Genomic DNA, 22,339 nt, shown 5'->3' on the forward strand with positions numbered 1-22,339 from the left:
ATGCTCTGACCCCTGACAGCTCAATTGGGCTCTTCAACACACACCCACTTCCAAAGAACAGGTGACAACCAAGAATACTTTCACTCTGTTAAAAGGCCTCATACCACTGTGAAAGGAGAACATAGTGATGACACATTCGAGCCCCCTAGTCAGCACTGCTACACCCGGCAAATACTGTATATTCTGAGTTACTTTTGTACCATTAGGATGGGTTCTACCTATGAAAACATATATATATGTATGTATGTATGTCTGTGTGTATGTATGTATATATATATATATATATATATATATATATATATATATATATATATATATATATATATATATATATATATATATATATATATATATATATATATATATATATATATATATATATATATATGTGTATGTATATGTGTGTGTGTATGTGTGTATGTATGTATATATATTTTTAAGACATTTTAAAGTGTAATGGGGGCATGAACAGCGAGATGTGAATCCAAGACTGTGTGAGGTGTAAGGGACAGGCTGCTGTTCTAAAATCTATGGGAATGTATGTAGGTACTCTAGTGTGGTTCACTTATCAACTTGATCAGCAGTTGCTCAGGGGAAATTAAACACCACTTTAGAATCCAGCCTTGGGGCCCAGGTATAGCACTTAGAAATCAAATAAAAACATAAAACCACTACAGTCTCATCTTGAACTTTATGCTGTTGTTGATAAATTTCAATCAGGCTTTAGGTCTTGGCACAACACTGAATTCACGCTATTGAAGGTGCACAATTATATTCTTACAGCCCTTGACACGTAGAGTCCCGTTGTTCTAGTGTTTCTAGATCTCACAGCAGCCGTTGACACCGTTGACCATACAGTTCTCATTTCCCGTCTTGAGCATTGTGTTGGCTTGCATAGTGCTGTGCTCAAATGGTTTATTTCTTTTCTGACCAATAGGACCTCTTCAGTCGTGATCAACGACTCTACCTCTACAATAGCCCCTCTTTCCTCAGGTGTTCCCCAAGGCTCACTCCTGGCACCTATACGTTTTTCACTATATATGCTACTGTTAGGTTCAATTATCTCTAAGCATAACATACACTCTCATTTTTATGTTGATGATGTGCAGATTTACTTACCATTGATGCAAAATGATGTCAGTGCACTAGCCCCCTTGCATAGGTATCTGCGTGATATTAAACAATGGCTCGCACAGAACTTCCTTCATTTGAATGAGGGGAAGACTGAATACATTGCCTTTAGTCCGGACCCCACTCACATTGCACCCGGCCTAGGAGCTTCAGCCACTTTATTCACTCAAACTATGAAAAACCTAGGAGTGTTAATTGATAGCAGCCTCAAATTTGACAAGCAGATTAGTTCTGTGGTCAAAATAAGCTTCTTTCAACTGAGGCTCTTAGCACAGGTGAAGCCCATTTTATCTCGAGTCAACCTAGAAAAAGCCATTCATGCTTTCATTAGCTCACGACTTGACTACTGCAACGCCCTCTACACTGGAATTAGTCGGTCTCTCCTCCACAAGCTCCACCTAGTACAGAACGCGGCTTCTCGCCTACTGTCAAATACCCCAAAGTATGCTCACATCACCCCTGTCCTTCAGTCTCTTCACTGGCTTCTGGTACAGTTTAGAATTGATTTAAAAAATTTTACTGTTTGTGTTCAAGGCCATTAATGGCCTTGCTCCAGTCTATTTGTCTAATCTTTTAACTATTCATACCCTGGTCAGAGCATTGCATTCCTCTCTGAGCATTTGTCCCTGGTTGTCCCGCGGGCAAAGTAAAAAAAGTGGCGTATATGCCATATATGCCCCCAAGCTCTGGAATACCCTGCCTCCTGAGCTTTGGTCTATAACTGAGTTAATGGTTTTTAAGTCTAAATTAAAAGCACACTTAGACTGGCTTTTGGCACTTAATTTATAGCAGTGGAACTGTGCAGGTGCCTATAGGCTCTCTGATTTTATATTCTGTAATCTTATTCTGTTTGTACTTTGACTCATTTTTATTGTAAGGAGTTTTATAGTTGCTTACAGACCGTGGTTTTAAATTTGTGTAATTTTAACTTTTCCTTTTTGTTAGTTTATGTGTCTTAACATGTTCTGCTTTTATTTTTATGTTTTATTGTGAAGCACTTTGAGCACCCTTGGGTGTTGTAAAGCGCTATATAAACAAATAAATTATTATTATTATTATAAAACCTGCCTGGGAATCAGCACATTTTTATCTAAATAATTTTAATACTGGTTGATAAGCACAGCTCACAGCATAGCTCATTGAATCCATGGCAACATTATGCTGTTACAGATGTTCATATTAATGAACCAAACAAAAAAAATACCTGGGCTACCCTTATGATCCTGGGTAGGTTCTTGGCTCGGTCTGGGCTACTTGTTGCCTGTCAAATTTGGCAGCAGCTGCACCAGATAGAGAGATGTCCAAGATGACTGTGAGGCTCCCTATAGTGAGGTCACCCAGTCACACTCTGAGGACATCGTTCTTCTGATATTAGTGAATTCAGCACAGTTTGTCCCTTGAGGGCTCAAGGCCATTTATGCTTCAGCGACAACAGCCCAGCCTTTTATAAAAACTTTCTACATTGTCCTTGCATGACCCTTCACTGTTATTTCTGTCCATTCTCCCAAATGCCACCATAGATAAAGTACAATGCAATCATCATTCTTCCCTCAGGGACATTGGGTCAGGGAGCCCTGTCCAGTGTTCCAAGACCCAGGCAGGCTGAATGGGCTGCTGGGAGCAGGACTAAAACAACAGGCCTGCAGTGTCCACCTCTGGTGGAGCCATCAGGGCTCCGGCAGATGATGTGTTCTGACAGTGTTGTGGTAGATCAGCTCTGCTGTAAGAGGTACATAGAAAACACAGAGTGGTTCACATGGGGAGCTCTTTTTCCATCCACAGCTTGGCCTCAGTGGGGTATGTGAGGCCACATGTCGACATTTCAGCCACAGAAAACCATGTCCTCAGCTCTCACACTCCAGCTTTGGCCTTATCGTAATTTGCCCTGCAGTGGTGGAAAGAACCCATAACTACACGTACTGCACTTAGTTATAATTTTGAGTTACTAGTACTTCACCTACGTGTTTACATTTAATTTTATACCTCACTAAATCTCATATTAAATGGAGTAATTTTACATCATTGTATTGGTACTTTCACTTAAGTAAAGGATCTGAGTATTTCCTCCACCACTGCTCTGCTCTCCAAAGTATTTGATTTAATCCAGCAGCTCCTCAGATCCTATGGACTATTAGGATCAAACTCCTGAGCAGCCCTCACTGAATTCCTGTTAGCTGTGCTGATGCATACATTGCTTCTGGACTTGTGTAGGACTGGACTTCATGTGGGAAACACTTGCATTCCACACCCACTTGTTGACCTCCCTGAACTCCCACTGTGCTGATTCCTCAGGGTTACCTTGGCTGTGGGGAAAGGATGTCCGCCGAGCTCTCACGGAGGAGGAACATATGTAGGGGGAACCTCTTGCTCGGTGAAAATAACAGGACATGTGTGCAAGTCATCTGAGTTTATTCATTTATTCACATCTGACAGTGCATGAGTACTGGAGAAGAATGTTAGGTTTATCTCAATCACTTAGAAGATTTTTTGCTTCCTAATGCCTCCTAGCCTGTGCTTGTATATACAATAAGTCAGAAGTGTCAAGTTCTGCATTTAAAAAGTCATGTGAGACACACTCGGAACTATTCACTCAACACAATTACTAGATGAAAGCAAACGCGGACAACAGGAAAATGAAGTCTCACAGCCGCAATAACAAAAATGTGAATCTTATCTAGTGTTTCATTGTGAGCTCTCTGTTTAAAGACACATAGTTCCCTCTTGAGTCCCGTTGTGACAGTCCCGTGCAAGCAGTGACCAGCTCTCTGTGAAGATTAGGGTCACTGTTTGTGGTTTGGTATCTTAAACACAGCAAATTTTAATTTATGATTAACAGCATTGGAGTAAGGCTCTTTGTAAGGGTTGCACTCGCCTGTGGTCCATGAGCCAGTGGAAACTGCATAGGGTCCACAGGCTTGATGTGCATCACATTATTATTATTTTTATTATTATCTAGATATTCCTTCTTGTCCTGTATTTAAAAAGCTGGCCCTTACAACCGTTTGTCACCACCACATCTACGGTACCGTAGCCATGTACCTTTAGAGCATCCTTTAGAGGCTGATTACATTATTACTGCTGACATGTTGTTAATTTCAAACTAAAGACCATTGCTCGGTTTATAAAGTTCTCAGTGGGTACGCTCAGTCCAAGCAACCGTATGATGTACAGTAGTGTGAATGTCCAGGTGTCGTCATGCTGTCTTTTGTCCACACTCATTTAAGGGCTTGTGTCCATTTTACTCCTTAGCTTTTTTAAAGAGGAATAATCCTTTTTTCAGAGCATTTCTATAACGAGGGCAGTTTAGCTGTCTCTCTTTTTTTCTTTGTCTGTAAGGCGTGTGCCAGATGCCCTCTTTTCTTCAGCAGGCCCCTCATATTCAAATCACAGCAGCTGGGAAGTGCTTTGGTCAGAGGGAAGAGAGTGTGTTGAGACTACAGCAGTTTTTAAAGATGTAATGGGGTTGGGGGGTGTATTTGTTTGATTGGTGTTTAATCTGGCACACGTCTGTAACAGAGAAACCCCAAGGCGCTCAGTATTTGATCCATATAAGCAGTGTCGCAGTGTCAGGCCTGCAGGCTGGGGGTTTGCCTGGTTTTTACAGACAGAGGAGAAAAAGAGAGAGATGGACTATTGGTAGGTGGGGGTGGCATGTGGCTGGAGAGACAGCATGCTGTCTGCCCATAGGCAGTGATGCAGTAGGGGCTGTTGTTGGGGAGCACACATCACTCTGTTAGGCTGACATTATTATTGTTATGTCAGTCTCCATGTGTAATAGATTCTTCCTTCATTCATTGCCAAGATCTGATTCTATACATTATGTTCTCACATATGGTGACGCTAACATTTCAGATTGGTCTGCAGTCACATTTCGTTTTTATTTTATTAAAGCCTTAATCAGGCTATAGTATTTTCCTCATCCCAGTTGGACTGCAGCAAGTGTCAGATTTCCAGCAATGTTTTCAGATATTTTAGACAACAGTGTGATTCCTACTTTGTGACAACAAATCTATGTCCATAAATAAATGTTTTTTTTTTGTGGGATATGCAGTGGAAGAACTTGAGTGGTCTGCACAGCACCCTAGTCTCAACACTGTCCCACACCTTTGGCAGAAACCAGATATGTAGACTGAGATTCAGGCCCCTGGCCAACCTCACTAATGGCTATGCATAGACCTGAAAGAATTAGTCATTTATAAAGCAAAAATGCCAAATGTTTCCTTGATCGAGTTTCTCCAAGTGATTTTGTTTTATATAGTAGTTCAAGGTAAAACTTTAAGAGAACATCTTTATCCACACATTATTTATTCTGTAAACTGTCACACAGAGAAGTTCCTCTTTTTAAAGATAAAAAAAGCATAATTTTCCCACATGATTGTTAAACAAACTCTGTTCTGGCAGGAAGCTGGAAATTCCACAGGGAGGGATCTTACAACTGTCCTTTTATTGTGCACAGTCTGCCAGGAGGCCACTCAAGGCTCTCATGACTAAATCTCTCTCTTGAGGCCTAAGGCAACTCCAAAGGATCAGGAGGCGGGATGCAGGGTACGTTGCAACTGAACACACTGTGGATCGTCATCACTGACACTGGTAACAGGAGAACAAGAACCAAAACAATAGCACTCAGAGAGTGCATGTACCTCTGCCAAGGCACAACATTTGCTCACACAAACGAGTCTCTTGTAAAAAATGTGATCCCAAACAACAAAAGCTGTGTCCTAAAATCCTTGATATAGATCGGATCATCTTTTATAGTATGATAGGTAGTTATACTATGCATTTTACCTGAACATTTCAGGGTTCTGTCTTCATTATAGGCCAAGCTATGGTAGAAAATATGCATTACATGTGGTATTCAATGTTAATTTTAGATGGCTGTCAGATCCTGATTCCAGATCAGATCAAGTTGAAATTTAGTCTGGTGACAGACATTGCCACCCTATATATGTGTCAAATTTCAAACAAAAATTGATTTCAATAGCTTTTGATGGAGATGTGATTTTTAAAAATATTTTGCCCATTGTTAAAGATAGGAATTTTTGTGTGACTTTTTCATTATTTTTGTGACCTTGACCTTTGACCTTTTCTAGCCAAAATCTAATCCCTTCTAGGATTGGCCCCCACGAAAGTCTGTACCAAGTATGTCCATAATCCTGCTAACCTACCAACAAACAAACACACAGAACCAAAAACGTAACCTCCTTGGTGGAGGTACATATAAATGCCAGAGAAATAAACACCTTTCCTAATTGTTATAAGTTTCACCTGACATTGCATATATACTAGGCCTAGATTAACGTCATCATTACAATGTTTCTGTTGCTTCCATCAAGCAGTTGATGTCACATCTGTACTAAATCAAAGGGTCATTTAAATAAAATCATAAAAACACTTCTCAAGAGTTGCAGCTTTACTATATGTTACGTGTCAGGATTTGGAAGTATTTGTTTTGCCAGATCCCCAGATGTGCAGTTATCGGGGGTGTCCTTGAGCAGCTGTAGTTGTGTTTGATTCAGGGTCCAAAGCTAGATACCAGCACTGGAAAATATCAAGATTCATAGGTATGCAATGCATTAGAGCTAGCTGTTGTTTCAGGACAAGTAACACTCCTGGAAGTCACTCTGCACTGGGGGGTGGGAGGGGGGATTTATTAAGGGGAAAACAGCTATTGAATATGGGTGTGGAATGTAATGCAGTCCCATACTGTATCCACCATCTGTCTTTTGATTATTCATCAGCATACATAATGGTCTAAACAAGCCTCAGGCGGTGCTGTATGCTGGGAGACAGACAAAAAGACATGCAAGGCATTCATTGTTTTCATTAAGAAAATGATACAAGATCGACCCCCTGTGGTAGGATGAAGAATGACCACAGTCACTTTTTGAAGTAGAATGGAAATAAGAAAGTTGATCAAATTCAATAAAAATTTACTTCGTTAATTTTTAAACATTTTTCTAAATGTGATACAACACAGAAGCTACTCATAAAAATGCAGTATTTAATATTGTGATATAATTATCTTAATATCCCCTAATATTCAAAATCCCATTTTAATAAAAAAAAAGACTCACACTGAAGCTTGTCAACAAATTGGCTTCTACTGACAGAAGAAGAATAGACAATGCACAATACATAGACTGGGAGTACTCAGATCTTTTAGTAAAAGTAGCAATATATACAGTAATACAATATAGAAATACTTCTTTCTGCATTCAGATTTTCCTGTAAAATTACAAAAATTACAAAAACATTAGTTTCAAAATATAACCTGCTTACAGTACCCTAAAAAATGTAAAAGTAGGCTACTTATTAGATAGAATGGGCCGTTTCAGAATGAGGCATATTATATTATTGGATTTTAATTATTTGTGTATTTCTGTTTAAATCACTTTAATGTTGCTGCTAATAAATAGCTAACTTCATGAAATCCTATCAAATAAATATACTGGTGTAAAAAAAGTATTATATATTATTTGTTTCTGGATTATACTGCAGTAGAAGTAAGTACCAGAAAATTTATTCTCAATTCGAGAAAAGCACAAGTAACGCAAAAACACCCACTGCTGAGCTCTCCTGTAAATGTTCACATCTTTAATAAAACTTGAATATTGTCAAAACGGATGGAAATTACTATAAATTTGGAAAGCCGCTGCAGCCCAAGAGGTGTCTATCGATCGATATGGGCTCGACTAGCTTTGTCTTCCTAATCAGGTTCACTTGCAAACGTTGAAAAATTGATCCAAAACGTCCATTCTATTTTTAGCTTTTTGGAAATATCCTCCTATGGACCGTCTAGCATCTTTTGGAAGTAAGTGTTACAAATGGTACACAAATAAATGCAACCGCAGCGCCTCTAAAGTAAACACCAATCTTTTCTCGGGGTATCGTAGTTAGCCAAATCACCTCCTTTCTTGCTTCTTTTGCTCTGCTATCATTATTGTTAACTAACGCTAGCTGTGTGCTAGCAATGGAAACCTATAGCCAGCATTTCGAGATGCGATGTTGCTCAGAACGGTTTGATTTCTTTCTGTAGAGCTTTCAGGTTCAGGAAAAAGTCTGATATAGATTCTGTAAGCTAAAGTAACGTTAGCTTCCAGGGAGCATTATCCTAGCCCGGCTAACTCATCCCTGAGGTTTGTGTGTGGTTGGTTACAGTTTGGTTTAAGCTTTGAGGTCGCTGTAGCCTTGTTTATTGATTAATGTGTTTTCTCCCAGAGGTGTGAGAACATGACAACTTGCATGTTTTAGGTACCGACATTTGTGAAACACTGTTACAACTGCATTCCAAATTTTTTGCATAAGCAAAAGTCCATAAGCATTAGAATCAAAGTATACTTAAATTACCAAAAGTAAAAGTACTCAAATTGCATTTAAGGATAGTATTAAGTTAACTGTATATAAATACTAATACATGAATGTGTAAGCATCGTTTTAATGTAAAGGTCCTGGGCTACTTTTATAGCTCCCGTGTAGGTGTAGATCTAGAAATTCATCATAATGTATTTATTGGTTATATTTAGCATACATAATTTGTATGAGCAAAGTAACTTGTAACTGAACCATTGAATTAAAAAGTACAATATTTCCTTCTGAAATATAATGAAGTATTATTATAAAGTAGTAAAAACTGGAAAATGCTCAAGTAAAGTGCAGGTGTTTTATTGAAGTACTGTACTTGTGTAAAGGTACGTCATTACTTTCTGTGACTAGTAATTCTTATTTTGTGAGAAAGGCTTAACCGCGAGTTGATCAGCATGTCTTTTTCAGATGATCCCTTTGAAAAACCACCATGCAGAGGTTGTTCAACTTATCTAACTGAGCCTTACATCAAGTGTGCAGAATGTGGGCCCTCACCTTTCCTACTCTGCCTTCAGGTCAGTGTGCGACCAATATGCAATTGTTCTTCAAGTATTACAGCCTGAGTGAGCTTTAACAAGCTGTTTGATTTTAGTGTTTCACCAGAGGCTTTGAATACAAGAAGCATCAGAGTGATCATAAATATGAAATCATGGTAAGTAAGGTATAAAGCATCAGTATGTCATCATTGTCTTCTCACACATTCAGCATGTGCCCTCACATTTCACCTCCTCATACAGACCTCAGACTTCCCTGTACTGGAGCCTGGATGGACGGCACAGGAAGAGATGTCCCTGTTGGAGGCAGTCATGGACTGTGGTTTTGGAAACTGGTTAGTGGATTGTTAGCCTGTTTTTAGCTCCAGAGACTTCTTTTTATTATTCCACACCACAGTTCTCATGTTTGCATGGACTGGAAAAAAAGATAATCCTCCAAAAGTGTAGTTTTTTTTATTTTTTTTATCTAGACCTAAGTATGAGCACTTGAAAATAACTTATAACAGATCAAGTCTTTCTTTGAACCAGTTGTTTCTGTTGGCCGTGTACTAATGTTCTTGATAATAACAACAATTTGGTCAGTTAAATTTCACTTTTGGAAATCTTGAGTGAAAGTCAATAAGTCCATATCACTATCAACATACAGTACTGTGTAATTGTTTTAGGCACTAAATGTAAAATGAGGATGCTTTCAAAAACGATGCCATAAACAGTTTTTATTTATCAGTGCAGTCAACAGAGAAAATCTAAAAATCTGTGTTTGCTTGGGATGCACCGATAACGATACCAATATCAGGTCCGATACCACCCTCTGCTACTTGCTGTTTGATACTACGCACAGATTGGTTGAGCGGGTGTTTAGGCAGAGGAGAAGAAATGTCAGCAGTTTGAAGATACATCTTAAGATAAGTGAAGATGACAAAAGTAAAGATCTGTGTCTGTGTGGCCTCCCCCGTCTCACACAGATACAAGGTCACATTTACTGAGATATCGATGCTGATTATATGCAACAAACTCCATCAGTAATTGAGACAGTAATTAATCAAACACTTGTTGATCAAGCTGAACACAGCAACTAACTTGCGGGAATGCCATGTCTTCACTCTCTGTGTGGTCAGAATGCCGGGTCTCTGTTCACCCATTAAACCCACACCGTGCTCGTTATGCTGATTGTGGTGTACTGTTGTGAACAAGAACAAACCAAACACAACTTTTATGTAGTTAACAGTGGAGTCTAATGAGCTCTGTGTATGAAAATGAGTTGAATCATTGAGGACTTGAAGGCTGAGACCAGCAGCTCCACAGCAGGGCAGGTGTGTGTCCAGCGGAGAAGAGAGGACGAAGCCACAGACACCAGCCAGTTTAAAGAAGGAACATGTACCCTGGTTAATTTAAACATTTAAATTTATGGCTGTGATACTGTGTGCTCTAAACATTGATGTGCTGGTCACGGGGCTGTGAAATCATTTCACTTTAACAGAGGGTTGCACTCCTACAGAAGGTTAAAAACCACTGTATTATGTATGTTGTGAAGCAGGCTGCAGACCTTCAGTCAGTTGCACATTATATTTGATGGGAATAGTAGCGGTGCTGTGTTTACCACAACAGGTTTTAAGGTCACTTGCACAATCTCCTCTTATATTTTTGTTTAATCACACTGAAAAATAGAAAAATGAAAATAAAAACTTGTCTCTTAAGTCATTGCACTTGTATGGTAATTTTAATTTTTATAGTAGAAAAAAAATCCATTATTATTAAGTACTTGAACTGGTGAGTACTCAAATGTAAGTACTCGTACTCAGTCTGAAAAGAATTGGTGTCAGTGCGTCCCTAATATTTGCTGTGACCACTCTTGGCCTTTAAGCACCAATTTTCTTAGGAACACTCGTGCACAGTTTCACAAGGTACTTGGCAGGTAGGTTGTTCCAGGTATCTTGGAGAAATTGCCAGAGCTCTTCTGTGTATTTAGGCTCAGTGGATCATCTACAGTCTCTTCATGTGATCCTAGACTTGCTCCATAATGTCAAGACAAGGGGCCTCTGTTGTAGGACCCCTTGTTCTTGTCATTAATGGTATTTATGGATGTTGGGGTTGTTGTCATGCTCCATAATTAGTGTGTGCTCAGTTGGATGCCTGCCCAGTGGTACTGGGTGATACAGAGGAGTCTGACGGGTCTAAAGTGCCTAAAACCTTTGCACAGTTTTGTATATGCTAGGAGATAAATGATAAAAAAACACAAGTACAGAGAGGGCAAACATGTTTTGAAACAGTCAAACCTGCCATTCAGCTATTGGAGTGCACTTGTATATCTGTTTGTACCTTTCTCTTCTTCAGGCAAGACGTGGCATATCAGATGCGCACAAAAACCAAAGAAGAATGTGAGAGTCATTACATGAAGAATTTCATCAATAACCCACTCTTCTCCTCCACCTTGCTCAGCCTGCGCAAAACAAAAGACTCTCGCTTTGCAGAGGGCGCTATTCCTTTCAAACGTCAGTACCCATGTTATCAGCCTTTTTTTCTTCAGTATTGTTGCATGGTGAATAACAACAAAAATCTATTGTCCCCATTCAAGTTCAGGAACAGATGGCATTTAATATTGGTTGGTTTAGCTGTGTACTGACACCTCATAGCCATGACCCCTGTCTGTTGTTAATGTTCAATAGTATTTGGATTGTTTCGAAACTGATGAGCCGTAGACTTCAGCATCGGCCTTCAGAGCAGCCAGAAGAGAGATTTGCATAAAAAAAAAACTGAAGTGTCACATAAAGTCTGAAAGACTCTAGGCTACAGTTGGGCAGCAGCAGTTGGTGAGTGAGGCGCTTGTCCCAGTTCGTAGCCAGCTTCAGGTCTCCATCTGTCACAGTGTTTGAGTGCTGTACAAATATTTCACCGTCATGTTCACACAGAAGTTGGGAAACTCAAAGCAGAGATAGAATTTGCATTATATCTTCTGGGAAGAGGTTTGGAGGTGTCTGTTTTTCTCTGTACATTTAGTATTTCTTCACTATTCTCAGTGTCTTTGAGCTTAAATATTGTTTTTCTTGCAAAATACAGAGGAAATGTGTGCACTCATATGTATCTATATTTCTCTGATGCCACAGCCAGTGATGATCCCCCTCGGCCTACATTTGACTCTGTGCTGTCTCGAGACATGGCTGGATACATGCCTGCCAGAGCCGACTTCATGGAGGTGAGGAGACACATGTCCTGTCCTTAATCCTGTGTATTAATAGGCTGTCAGTATGAAGAGACAAATGATATCATGTCGTCAGTTTTGTTTAAATAGCATTTTCATACACAATGGCAATTAAAAGTGCTCAACAGCAAATTGATCAAAAGTGATAAGTTAATAGTCACTAGTTGGCTTGTAAATGATGTAAAAACAGTGACTCATGCCCTTGTTTGCTTGGACTCATAAATGGTTTTTGATCACCGAAGTGAACTCGCATCAAACCGGCAGATTGTGAAAATCATTTTTCTTACCTAGGAGTTTGACAACTATGCTGAATGGGATTTAAAAGACATCGACTTTGTGGATGATGACTCAGACATCCTACGTGGTGCGTAGAGATTTTAATGTTTTTCATCAACAAATGGATGAGAATAGTATGAACTGCAGCATTTAACACACCCTTAACTATGTCATGTGTGTCCCTGTATCGCAGCACTCAAGCTTGCTGTTGTTGATATATATCATTCAAGATTAAAGGAGAGACAACGGAGGAAAAAGTAAGTCCTTGTTTAGTTATTAAATGATGAAAGAACTGCATTTATTTTTTTCAGCATCATGTAATGACCCCAGTGTATCAGTAGATGGCATCATGAGCCTCTACGTCAGCCTTTTGGAGCCTCGCTTCCCTCGGCAACCTCTTTATGCTTTCAGGTGGAATACATGCATTTCATACCAAATTAAAATTTACAAGGCAAATTATTTAATACCCCTGACTGAGCCTTCTTAACATTAATGAATTCATCGTGCTAATACATTTATAACTTCTAATCTAAACTTTTAATTATTATTTTGTTAAAAGTGCTTTAAAGACACAGGTCCTGAGAGACGGGGTTTGTTAGAGAGTCAGCAGCATGCATATTTAACATATTTAAGCCTTTTTTTCCAGGATCTTGTTACAAGCCACCAGGAGTCATTCAGGTGGAGCTACCAACTGTGGAAATCTCTTTATAAACCTTTCATATTTATGGAAATTAGAAAGCTGTGTCTGTTCCCCAGTTGAACACTATACATGCCAAACTATTTTGCCCAGTTTTAGAGAGAGAGCGAGAGACAGAGGGATCATGATAAAGATGTTAAAGAGATCATCTTCACTGCAGGAGAGTTTTAATGCAAAAGCAAAGGAAATATATGTTGCATGTTTGGTCAAATGTCTGATAATTAAGACTCTAAATTAGAAACTGTTGTTAAATTCAAATTTAAAGTATGAAAAAATGACAAAGCGATTCTTCCTAGAGTTGACCATCTCAGCAGCTCTCCATCAATCAGGTCTGTATGGTAGAGTGGCAGGACAGAAGACACTGTGAGTCAAAGACTGATGGAGCTGCTTGGACTTTGTCAAACAGCATTTAAAAGACTCTGAGAGAACGAGGAAAAAGGTTCTCTGGTCTCAGGAGACAAACATTTGAGTCTTTGGGCACAACTCCAAACACTATGTCTGGTGAACACCATGCTCTGCTCATCACCTGCTAATATCACCCCTATGGTGAAGCGTGGTGGTGGCAGTGTCATGCTATGGGGGCTGCTCAGCAGCTGAGACAGGTCAGAACTGAGGGAAGGATGAATGCAACCAAACACAGAGAGGTCCATGAAGAAACCCTGTTCCAGAGTGCAGAGACCTGAGACTGAGGCAACAGTTCATTGTTCAGCACGATGAAGACCTGAAGCACACAGGCAGGACGACACTGGAGTGGCTTCAGGACGAGTCTCTGACTGTCCCTGAGGGCCCAGCCAAAGCCCAGTCTTAAACCTCAGAGAAACCACAGAAACATCCCATTAAATCTGGGCTTGAGAAGATCTGCCAGGGACAATATGATAAACTGCTCAAGTGCAGGTGTGCAAAGCCTGTGGAGACTTGCTCAAGAAGTCTGAAGGCTGTAGCTGCTGCCAAAGGAGCTTCTACAAAGAACTAAATTAAGGGTCTGAACACGATTATGATTAAGATATTTCTGTTTTTGGCTTTTCATAAATTTACACAAACATTTTCACTTTGTTTTTATGGGTTACTGAGTCTAGATTGTCAAACAAAATTTACATTTTTATGGATTTATTGTTAAATCTCCCAACACACTGTAGCTAAATCCAACAGTTCTGCAATAAATCCTCCTCCTTAAAAGCCAAAATGTCCAGATTCTGTTGAAACAGCTTCAGAGAGGTGTTGATTCAACAGCACAATCATTTTGGAGGCTGCAGTTTGTGCTGCTGGTGAACTGTACTGTATTATACTGGCAGGGGCGCCTATTATTTTGTCTGTCACATTTATACAGTTGAGGCCAGGCTAAATAATAGAAACATCAAACTAAAGCTTCCAAATAACCACAGAGTTGAATCATCACCTGGCTAAAAGAGCTTGAACACAAACGGAACATTTTTGCCTTTATGAAGGAGGAAGTATTGCAGGACTGTTGGATTAGACTGCACTGGGTTTATCCAATGTAGGCATACCTAGTAAAACTGCAACTAAATTAGTGGTTTTGGACTGTTGGTCAAACAAAATCTGAAGACCACCTCATGCTTTAAGAAACTTTGATATCATTTTTCAGTATTTTCTCATATTTTATAGACTCAATACTTCATTGATGGATCAAAAATACTTAGCTGCAGTCTTGTTTAATTTACTGTAAAATACATAACTGTTCAGAAGATTGGGGTCACCTCTACTTTTCCACTTTTGACAGTTAAGCAGTTCGTGTCCAGTCAGTAACATTAATTACTACTGTAATAGTAAACTGCTACAGGAAAACAAACACACAAAGTCACCAAAAACTATAATGCCATATGAAGCAGGCCTTTCTCAGGGATCCAGTAACTTACATCTTTTCTGTAGCAGTAGAACTATAGACACCCTGAAAATGAATGTAAACGGTTCCTACAGGTGTCTCAACTCTTGTTGATTACTTACAGCAACAAATTGAATCTGTGCAAAGGCAGTGTTGGAAAAGACTGTGTTGCTGCTACACCCTCTGAAGCACTGTTTGGAAAAGTCAATTAACAAAAGAAGTCGGATCATTTCAGGGTTTCATCCTACAGCAAAAAAGGCCCCCTCCAGGCTGTGTAGGAGAAAGTAACCAGATGGTCGGCTACAAATGCTAGAATGGCAGCACAGTGTCCGGACTTTCTAGGTGAAGAGCCAAAGCAAAGCAGCCAACAACACATTTGTGGGAACTTGTGCAACAATTCGCTGCATTCCAACAATATTTCATGTCGTTTCTAGAAAGAATGCCACAAATGTATTTGACACTTACACTAAAAACAACTGGGAAAATCGAGGTGACCTCAACCCTTTGAACGGTGGTGTACACAGTCAGTCCTTGCTGTAATGCATCCATCACTAAACCATGAGTGCTCCCAGAGTATGGTGGGATGGCATGTGTGCTCTCTGGCTCCTTCCTCTTTCAATGATTCCTGCTTTATTTCTGTTCACCTGTTGCCTGTCAGGGAGGCTACCAGGACCACGACTGGGGTGGAGAGCATGGGTTCTGACCCCTGGTCCTCACAGAGCGCAGGAGGCCACTACAGACTTTTCACACACTTTTGACTTCAGTCTTAATCACGATTAGTGAGCAGATTTCACTTAGCTGCTATGTGTTAGACCTGTGTACACCGATATGTACAGCAGGTTTTCAAATGCAGTAATGACATTATAGACTGTAGCAGCCTAGATAATTGCATATGAATAAATGGCAGGTTTAATTTAGCAGCAATCAGAATATAAATTTGTATAGTAATAAATCTAAATCTGTATTTCTTTCAGGATTATCAGAGACCATGGGCTGATCAACTTGCGGAAATTCCAGAGTAAGTCCTTCACTGAAACTCACACGTGCTCAGCTGCGACAGTATTCATATCAGTTCAGGGAGGCATCTGATACCTACCTAACCAAAATGCTGCTGAGGGTTTCTGTTGACGCACGCAAACAACTCTGCTGTAATAACCACAGTTCACCTCAGTGGCCCGTATGTACGATCAGGGCTGAAAATAGTCTGGGGGTGCTGTGTGCCAGAGCGTGCAATGGCACAAGTGCTTCACTGTATTGTGTAGATCCCCACATGAAGAGCACTGCTGCTGTAATGACTTCCTTATTGAACCACCTGTCGCAGGTTAGATTTCAGATTAAACAGTTTTTTTTAATCTAGCCACCAGACCCACCCAGGCAATCGTTACCTCGCCACGAATTGCTCCGTGAAATTGTCTGTGGTTCTTCCCTCATGTTTTATGTATGTGTCCTCCAACCGCTAGTTAGCCCTCCTCCCTTTTTCCCTCATCTCTCCAGTCTTTTAAGACAAAAGGGAACTCAGTAGAGCTGCAGACTGGTTGTCATGGAGACTGTCAAAGATTGTGTGTCTCCACAGTGTGTGCGTGTGTGTATGTGTATGCCACATGCAATAATGGAAGCTGTATCCGAGCGTGGCGGGCTCACACGGTGTCATGTCTCAGTGACTGCTGGTGGCAGATTGACCAGCGTCATCTCAGGGCAGCAGCTCCACTGAAGTCCTGTAAGGGCTTGTTGCACTCACTGATTCAAGTCTATGTTTTCTTGCCGTTGCCTGTGTGCAATCAGTGTTTGTGCGCTGGTATGAAACCGCACAGAGGTCCAGCGTTGGTGTCACCATAGAGATGTGGGCAGCTTTGTTCTGTGCGTCCACTGTTTTGTTAGGAGCATGACTTCATGTGTTTGGCCTGAAATGGCAGCTGCTAATTAGCACTCACATACAGGAGCCTGATGAAGGAACTTGACGGGGACACACACAACCACTCTTGTCACACCCCCACAGCAGCTTTCCTCTCTGGCTCTGGCACTTGTCTGTTACTCAGCAACATGGGCAATGCTTTGAAACAAACACAAGTTCTTCAGTGTGTGTTTGTTTGTAGAGTGAGTTACGTGGTGATGAACACACATCAGTGGAGCATTACTGTGACAGTTCTCAGTGAGGTGGTGGTGGTGGGATTAGATCTTTAATGCAGTAAGGTTGTTAGATCCGATAGTTGTACACATTTTTCCTGCTGTGTTCTTCAACCAGGCTCTGAAATAGGCAAAGGGGGAACAATCTAACATCCAAACTAGATGTAGAGCACTTGGTTCAGGTTAAAAGCTACACTAAGATGTCTGTTAGCAAGGAAGCTTGAATCTCTGGGCCCATTTGATTGTTGGATAACTTGTAAAACACAAAGCGTAAAGCTCCACAGACTCAGTGGGCATTGCATTTTTATAGATGCAGTCGTTTACCAATGCTCAGTAATTGTCTAGTAGGCAGACTGGTACAGTCGGACTTAATTCACCCAATACATTAGTGCAAGGAATTTGTTTTGGTACCAGTACAGCAAAACTGCACGCGTGTGTAATAGAAGCAAATGTACAATGTGTATCAAGATTATTGCTGTTAATGTTAATATAGAACAAATGTATGCAGAAATACAAAAGCTGAATTTGGACAAGTACCATTTGTAACTTCCACGCTGTGTATGTCACTCTTGGATTTGGTCACAGATTGTGGCATTGCACAGGTAAAAGTTGGACTGTTTTTGTTAACCTCACAGCGATTTTTCCTGTTCTCACATATTTACTGTTGGCACATAATTATGAAAAATTTATCAAGATCAACATTTGTGCAGAGCCTGTGCCCTGGCCACTGCCTCAGCCCACCATAGCTAGAAGAGAAGTGTAACTGCAGGCAGTGGAAATAGTGGACTGAAACACTGGTTTCGTTCCGGGCAGACAGTAAACAGCTGCTGGACTATGAAAAGATCTTTAAAGATTTACTTTGCTGCTGCTGAACATGAGGCATATAATGTTTAGATATTTTTACCCAAGGTTTGTTGAGTGCTGTGTGACTGGTGCAGTCCCAGACATGGCAGATAGGATTTGAGCCAGAGCCAACCACTGTGCTTAAAACTTAAAATTGACTTACTATCAGTTGTCCAGATGTCCCCCATAAACTTAAGGGCAAAATTAATGGTGTTTGCAGTCTTCTCATTTTTAGATTTGATCAGTTTTGATCCAACTTGTGAAATCTAAAAATAAAAAGCCTCCCCATGTTTATAGTTTAAGCTAGCCAGACTACAAAAAGGGCTGTTTGCTATTATTTGGTAAATGTATATGATACTGTATACTTAGTTGAAGATGGTTTGTTACAGAGGAATAACCCCACTCTGTAACATTTAGATTTTTGAAACGTTACTGAGAGTTGTCATTTTGCTGCTCAAAAAGAACGGAGGGTCTTTTGCTCAATAAGCAGTCTTACATTAACTGACTGGTACATCATAAATGTTACATTACGTTATTAGCAATCGAGTACTGACAGACAGTTAAAGCCAACAGATGGTAAAAAGGTGGCACAAACACTGCAAGCACAGTTTGTACAGCTGAGTTTAAATGTACAGTACTTGGTGAAAATCAGCAGAGTGCAGTGAGTAGATTGGATAAAATGTCCTGATTCATGCGGGCCTCTTAGCAGTAAGAAGATCCAAATATTCCTCAGACAGCAGTGTCAGCAGATCATAAAGTAGTGCTTCCACAGAATGGCTCTGACAGATACTAGTAATATTTACATGCTTATAAACCCTGTGTTGATTCAGAGCTACATGGTAATGGTAATCTCTCACCTCTCCTAGTATGCAGTGAAATTCACAAACTGCTCATGCCTAAAAGTATTTAAGTGGGTGGATTTTTCTTTCATGTTTCTGTGTTATATTTGTTTGTACCTGCTGCCTACTCACTTCTCTCCTCTCTCTCTCTCGTGTTCCCAGTGCTGGAGCGATGCTACCCAAGGGAGGTGCAGGAGCTGTATGATGTCATGAGACGTTTTGCCAGAGTGGTTGGACCGACTGAACATGACAAATTCATCGAAAGTCACGCACGTTAGTATTTGACTGGAGACACATGGCAGGTTTACATGGACAGGCTTTGAGAATGTGTGTAACAGTCACAAACAGAGAAGTCATTTAACCATTTCCAGACAGACTGACTCACCTTTGCTATATAATCATGCATGCTGTTTTTTTTTGTTTTTTTTTTGTTGGAAGGTAACATGAGAGTAGCCCTTTCTATCTTTTAGGTCCCCAGTATGTTTGTAGGTTCTAATGGGTGACAAAGGAAAAACTAAGATGAAATGTCTTAGTCAGTTAGTAATACTCAGAGACTGTAAATGTGCCAAGTTTCTCAACTGCCTCTGGAGGGATGAACACAAAGAGTATTTCCTCAAGTATCCCATTATTTGAAGGATGATGGTGGTGGTGGTGTCACACAGTGGACTCAAATGCACGACCCAAATGCCGGATGATTGTAGCAGAGAGTCTCTGGCTTTAATTAGGAAAACAAGTGTGACATTCTTCAGGCAGGTACTGGGTCAAAACCTGGTGCAGGCAGGTGCAACTCAGGATAGACGGAGACAGGAATATAAAAATAGGCAAAGGTTGGTGCACTAATCAAACAGAGGCTGGCCAGGTGACCCAAGACTCCTCCAAAGAAGAGTAAAGGCCGGATCTGGAACGAGAGAACAGAGACAAGTATAATAGAGTGAATAAACTGAAAACCCGGGCTTTCGGTGTGACAGGTAGAAAGTGCTTTTTAACACATTGCTCCAAAATATTCCATAGGTGTTCAAGTTGAGTTGAAATCTGGTGAATGTGAAGGGCAGAACAAATGATTCACATCGTTTTTAGCTTGACCAAAGTGTTCGGTCTGCTTATGGAAATATCAGTATTCATTCAGTTCTTCACTTGTTTATTCAGGTTTGACAATTTCCTTATTCAGTTTCTGAGAGACTGTTGAATGAGAAGATCAATACTCACATCTGTCCATTAAATATACAGCGCTATCTTAGCTTAGCTTAGCACAAAGAGTGCAAACAGCTAGCCTGGTTCTCTGTCCAAAGGTGGTAAAATGCATCTGTCAGCACCTCTAAAGCTCAATGAATACGTCTTGTTTGTCTAATCTATACAGGTGTTAAAACAATCATTCACAATTTTATGGGGAGTTTTGTGCTGAAATATTTCTTGGCTGTGCACATTTGGCAGCCGACCAGCTGCAACTCCAGGAAATTACTGGTCGCAGCCAAGAAAGAGTCCGGTTTACAGCCCCCTGTAGAATGACAAAATGTCATTTCTGAACATTTTTGTGGGCATTTGAAAATAAGACATGACTTGATAATAGACCCTTTTCACGGCAGACATTTTGACACATCATAGTAGGAAGAGGTGTAATTGATAACACTCAGAATGGCTGCATTCCATTTATAATAGCCACTTCCAGGATCATGGTACTGTGCACGCTGGCCTTGTTTAATGGGACGCTTAATGGAACTCAGCCATTGCTAATGTTCTTAGCTACATCTGTGACAATTCAAACTGTCTGCTGTTAAAGGGTTTATTAGTGAATGTCCGAGGTGCCGGTACATGGATTCTGTTACCGTTGGACAGAGCCAGATTCACTGTTTCCAGTCTTTATGCTAAGCGACTGCTGGTTGTAGCATAATATTAAACAGAGAGAAGAGAGAGTGGTGTCAATCTTCACATTCAACTCTTGGCAAGCACATCCTGTATGTGTGAATGATGAACTCTTCCCTTAGATCTGCCAACATCAAGCACACTGTACTTGTATAAATGGTTTCTAATGGCTCTAAATGTCTGTGAACTCCATATGAAGCTGTTTGACTGATATACAATACTTGTTGTAGATGAAGTGTGGGGTCCGGTGAGACTTGAGTTTTAGTTGAAAGGTGATTGTTTAACAACCTTCATCTCTGTGTCCTTCCAGTGGAGTTTGAGCTAAAGAGGGAGATCCGCAGGCTGCAGGAGTACAGGAGAGCAGGGATCAAGTCTTTCTGCAGTGAGTCTCCATTGACCTTTTCACTCCTCTGTTCAACAAGCCTCTCTCTACAGATGCATGCCTAAGCAGGGAATTTATTGTATTGATAGTCAGACTTGAACTGTGCCGAACTCATTATTTTGATCTTGGCTTTAAATTGTTTTAATTGTTGTCAAGAGCAGCAGCATAGTGTATCAGGCCTTCGGATCATCCTCTGTAATTACAACGTTTGGCTAGTTTGTTGATGTGCACAAAGGAAAGCTCAACTGAATATTCATTGAGTTGCAGTATCTGCTGCTCTTGGAATAATAGAGTATTGCTGGCAGAATATTGTTTTGACATAATGAATTATTTCAATACATTTAGTAAATTAAGCCTGTCTGATTCATAAAAATCTTTGTTGTCTCACCTGAAAACTGCTCATCAGTCTTATTAGTCATTACCTTCAACCCAGACGTCAGACTACATTTAAAGCAGAGCGTTAGCAGAAAGTTAATTGGTGATAAAATAATTGTTTATTTTTAAGCAAAAATGCCAAAAATATGCTAGTTTCTGTTTCTCCAATGTGAGGATGCGATGCTGTTCTTTGTTATACGTGAGAGTAACCTTTGGGTTTTGGATTGCTGGTCGGACAAATTACTGTCAGATATGTGAGCACATGAACTTGGACTATGGAATTATGGAATTATAATGGCACATCTGGCATTTAATAGATAAAATAACCATTTGCAAAAATGAATCAGTAATGAAAGTAATCATTAGCTGCAGCCCTGATTTGAGACAACTACGGGTGTACAATATTGACCAGAAATGATGTCTGGATATTTTCTGGCATTTTGACGATAAGCAGACGATATTTAGCATCCTTCAGAAATGTTGTTTTGTTATGTTATACAAGATCGATCATGTTAATAGGATATTAATTGATGCTGCTTCCCAGTGATATTAATGGAAACAACAAGAAAGAAACTGAATTGAATTGAAATCACCTTTGCAGAATGAATTTGCCAAAGTTTGTTGTGTGTGTTTGTGCGCTGGTACCTTGGCTGGTTTTGTCCTGTCCCTGAATAATCAGTGTTATGATCACCAAAGGAAAAGTGCCTGTTCCAGCAAGCTCTCTCCTCCGATGGAAATTGTACGCATATGCAGTTAATATCAAAATAGTGGTGGTTACGTGGTAATTAGAAAAGTGGCAGGGAGGTGTCCCTACCATAAATTACGCCCATGACCAATTAAGATATGATTGTAGATGATATACAGTATATTTAAATGACACGCATAGACACAACATGCCTTTTTTTTTTTTTTTTTTT

General features: G+C 40.1%; 1 protein-coding gene across 1 annotated transcript in view; it reads left to right on the forward strand.

Moving 5' to 3' along the window:
- The first annotated feature begins 7,801 nt into the window (after positions 1-7,801).
- tada2a (transcriptional adaptor 2A) overlaps positions 7,802-22,339 on the forward strand; it is an 18,024-nt gene continuing 3,486 nt past the window's right edge. Inside the window, exons 1-11 of the mRNA XM_020620732.1 lie at positions 7,802-7,942; positions 8,902-9,008; positions 9,086-9,145; positions 9,231-9,322; positions 11,322-11,479; positions 12,092-12,180; positions 12,478-12,550; positions 12,656-12,719; positions 15,974-16,017; positions 18,968-19,078; positions 20,976-21,047. Of these exons, the coding sequence (XP_020476388.1) occupies positions 7,918-7,942; positions 8,902-9,008; positions 9,086-9,145; positions 9,231-9,322; positions 11,322-11,479; positions 12,092-12,180; positions 12,478-12,550; positions 12,656-12,719; positions 15,974-16,017; positions 18,968-19,078; positions 20,976-21,047 (895 nt within the window). The 5' untranslated portion in view covers positions 7,802-7,917. The remainder of the gene's footprint in view (positions 7,943-8,901; positions 9,009-9,085; positions 9,146-9,230; positions 9,323-11,321; positions 11,480-12,091; positions 12,181-12,477; positions 12,551-12,655; positions 12,720-15,973; positions 16,018-18,967; positions 19,079-20,975; positions 21,048-22,339) is intronic.

Source organism: Monopterus albus, unplaced genomic scaffold (genome assembly GCF_001952655.1).
Source record: "Monopterus albus unplaced genomic scaffold, M_albus_1.0 scaffold246.1, whole genome shotgun sequence".
Lineage (NCBI taxonomy): Eukaryota > Metazoa > Chordata > Actinopteri > Synbranchiformes > Synbranchidae > Monopterus > Monopterus albus.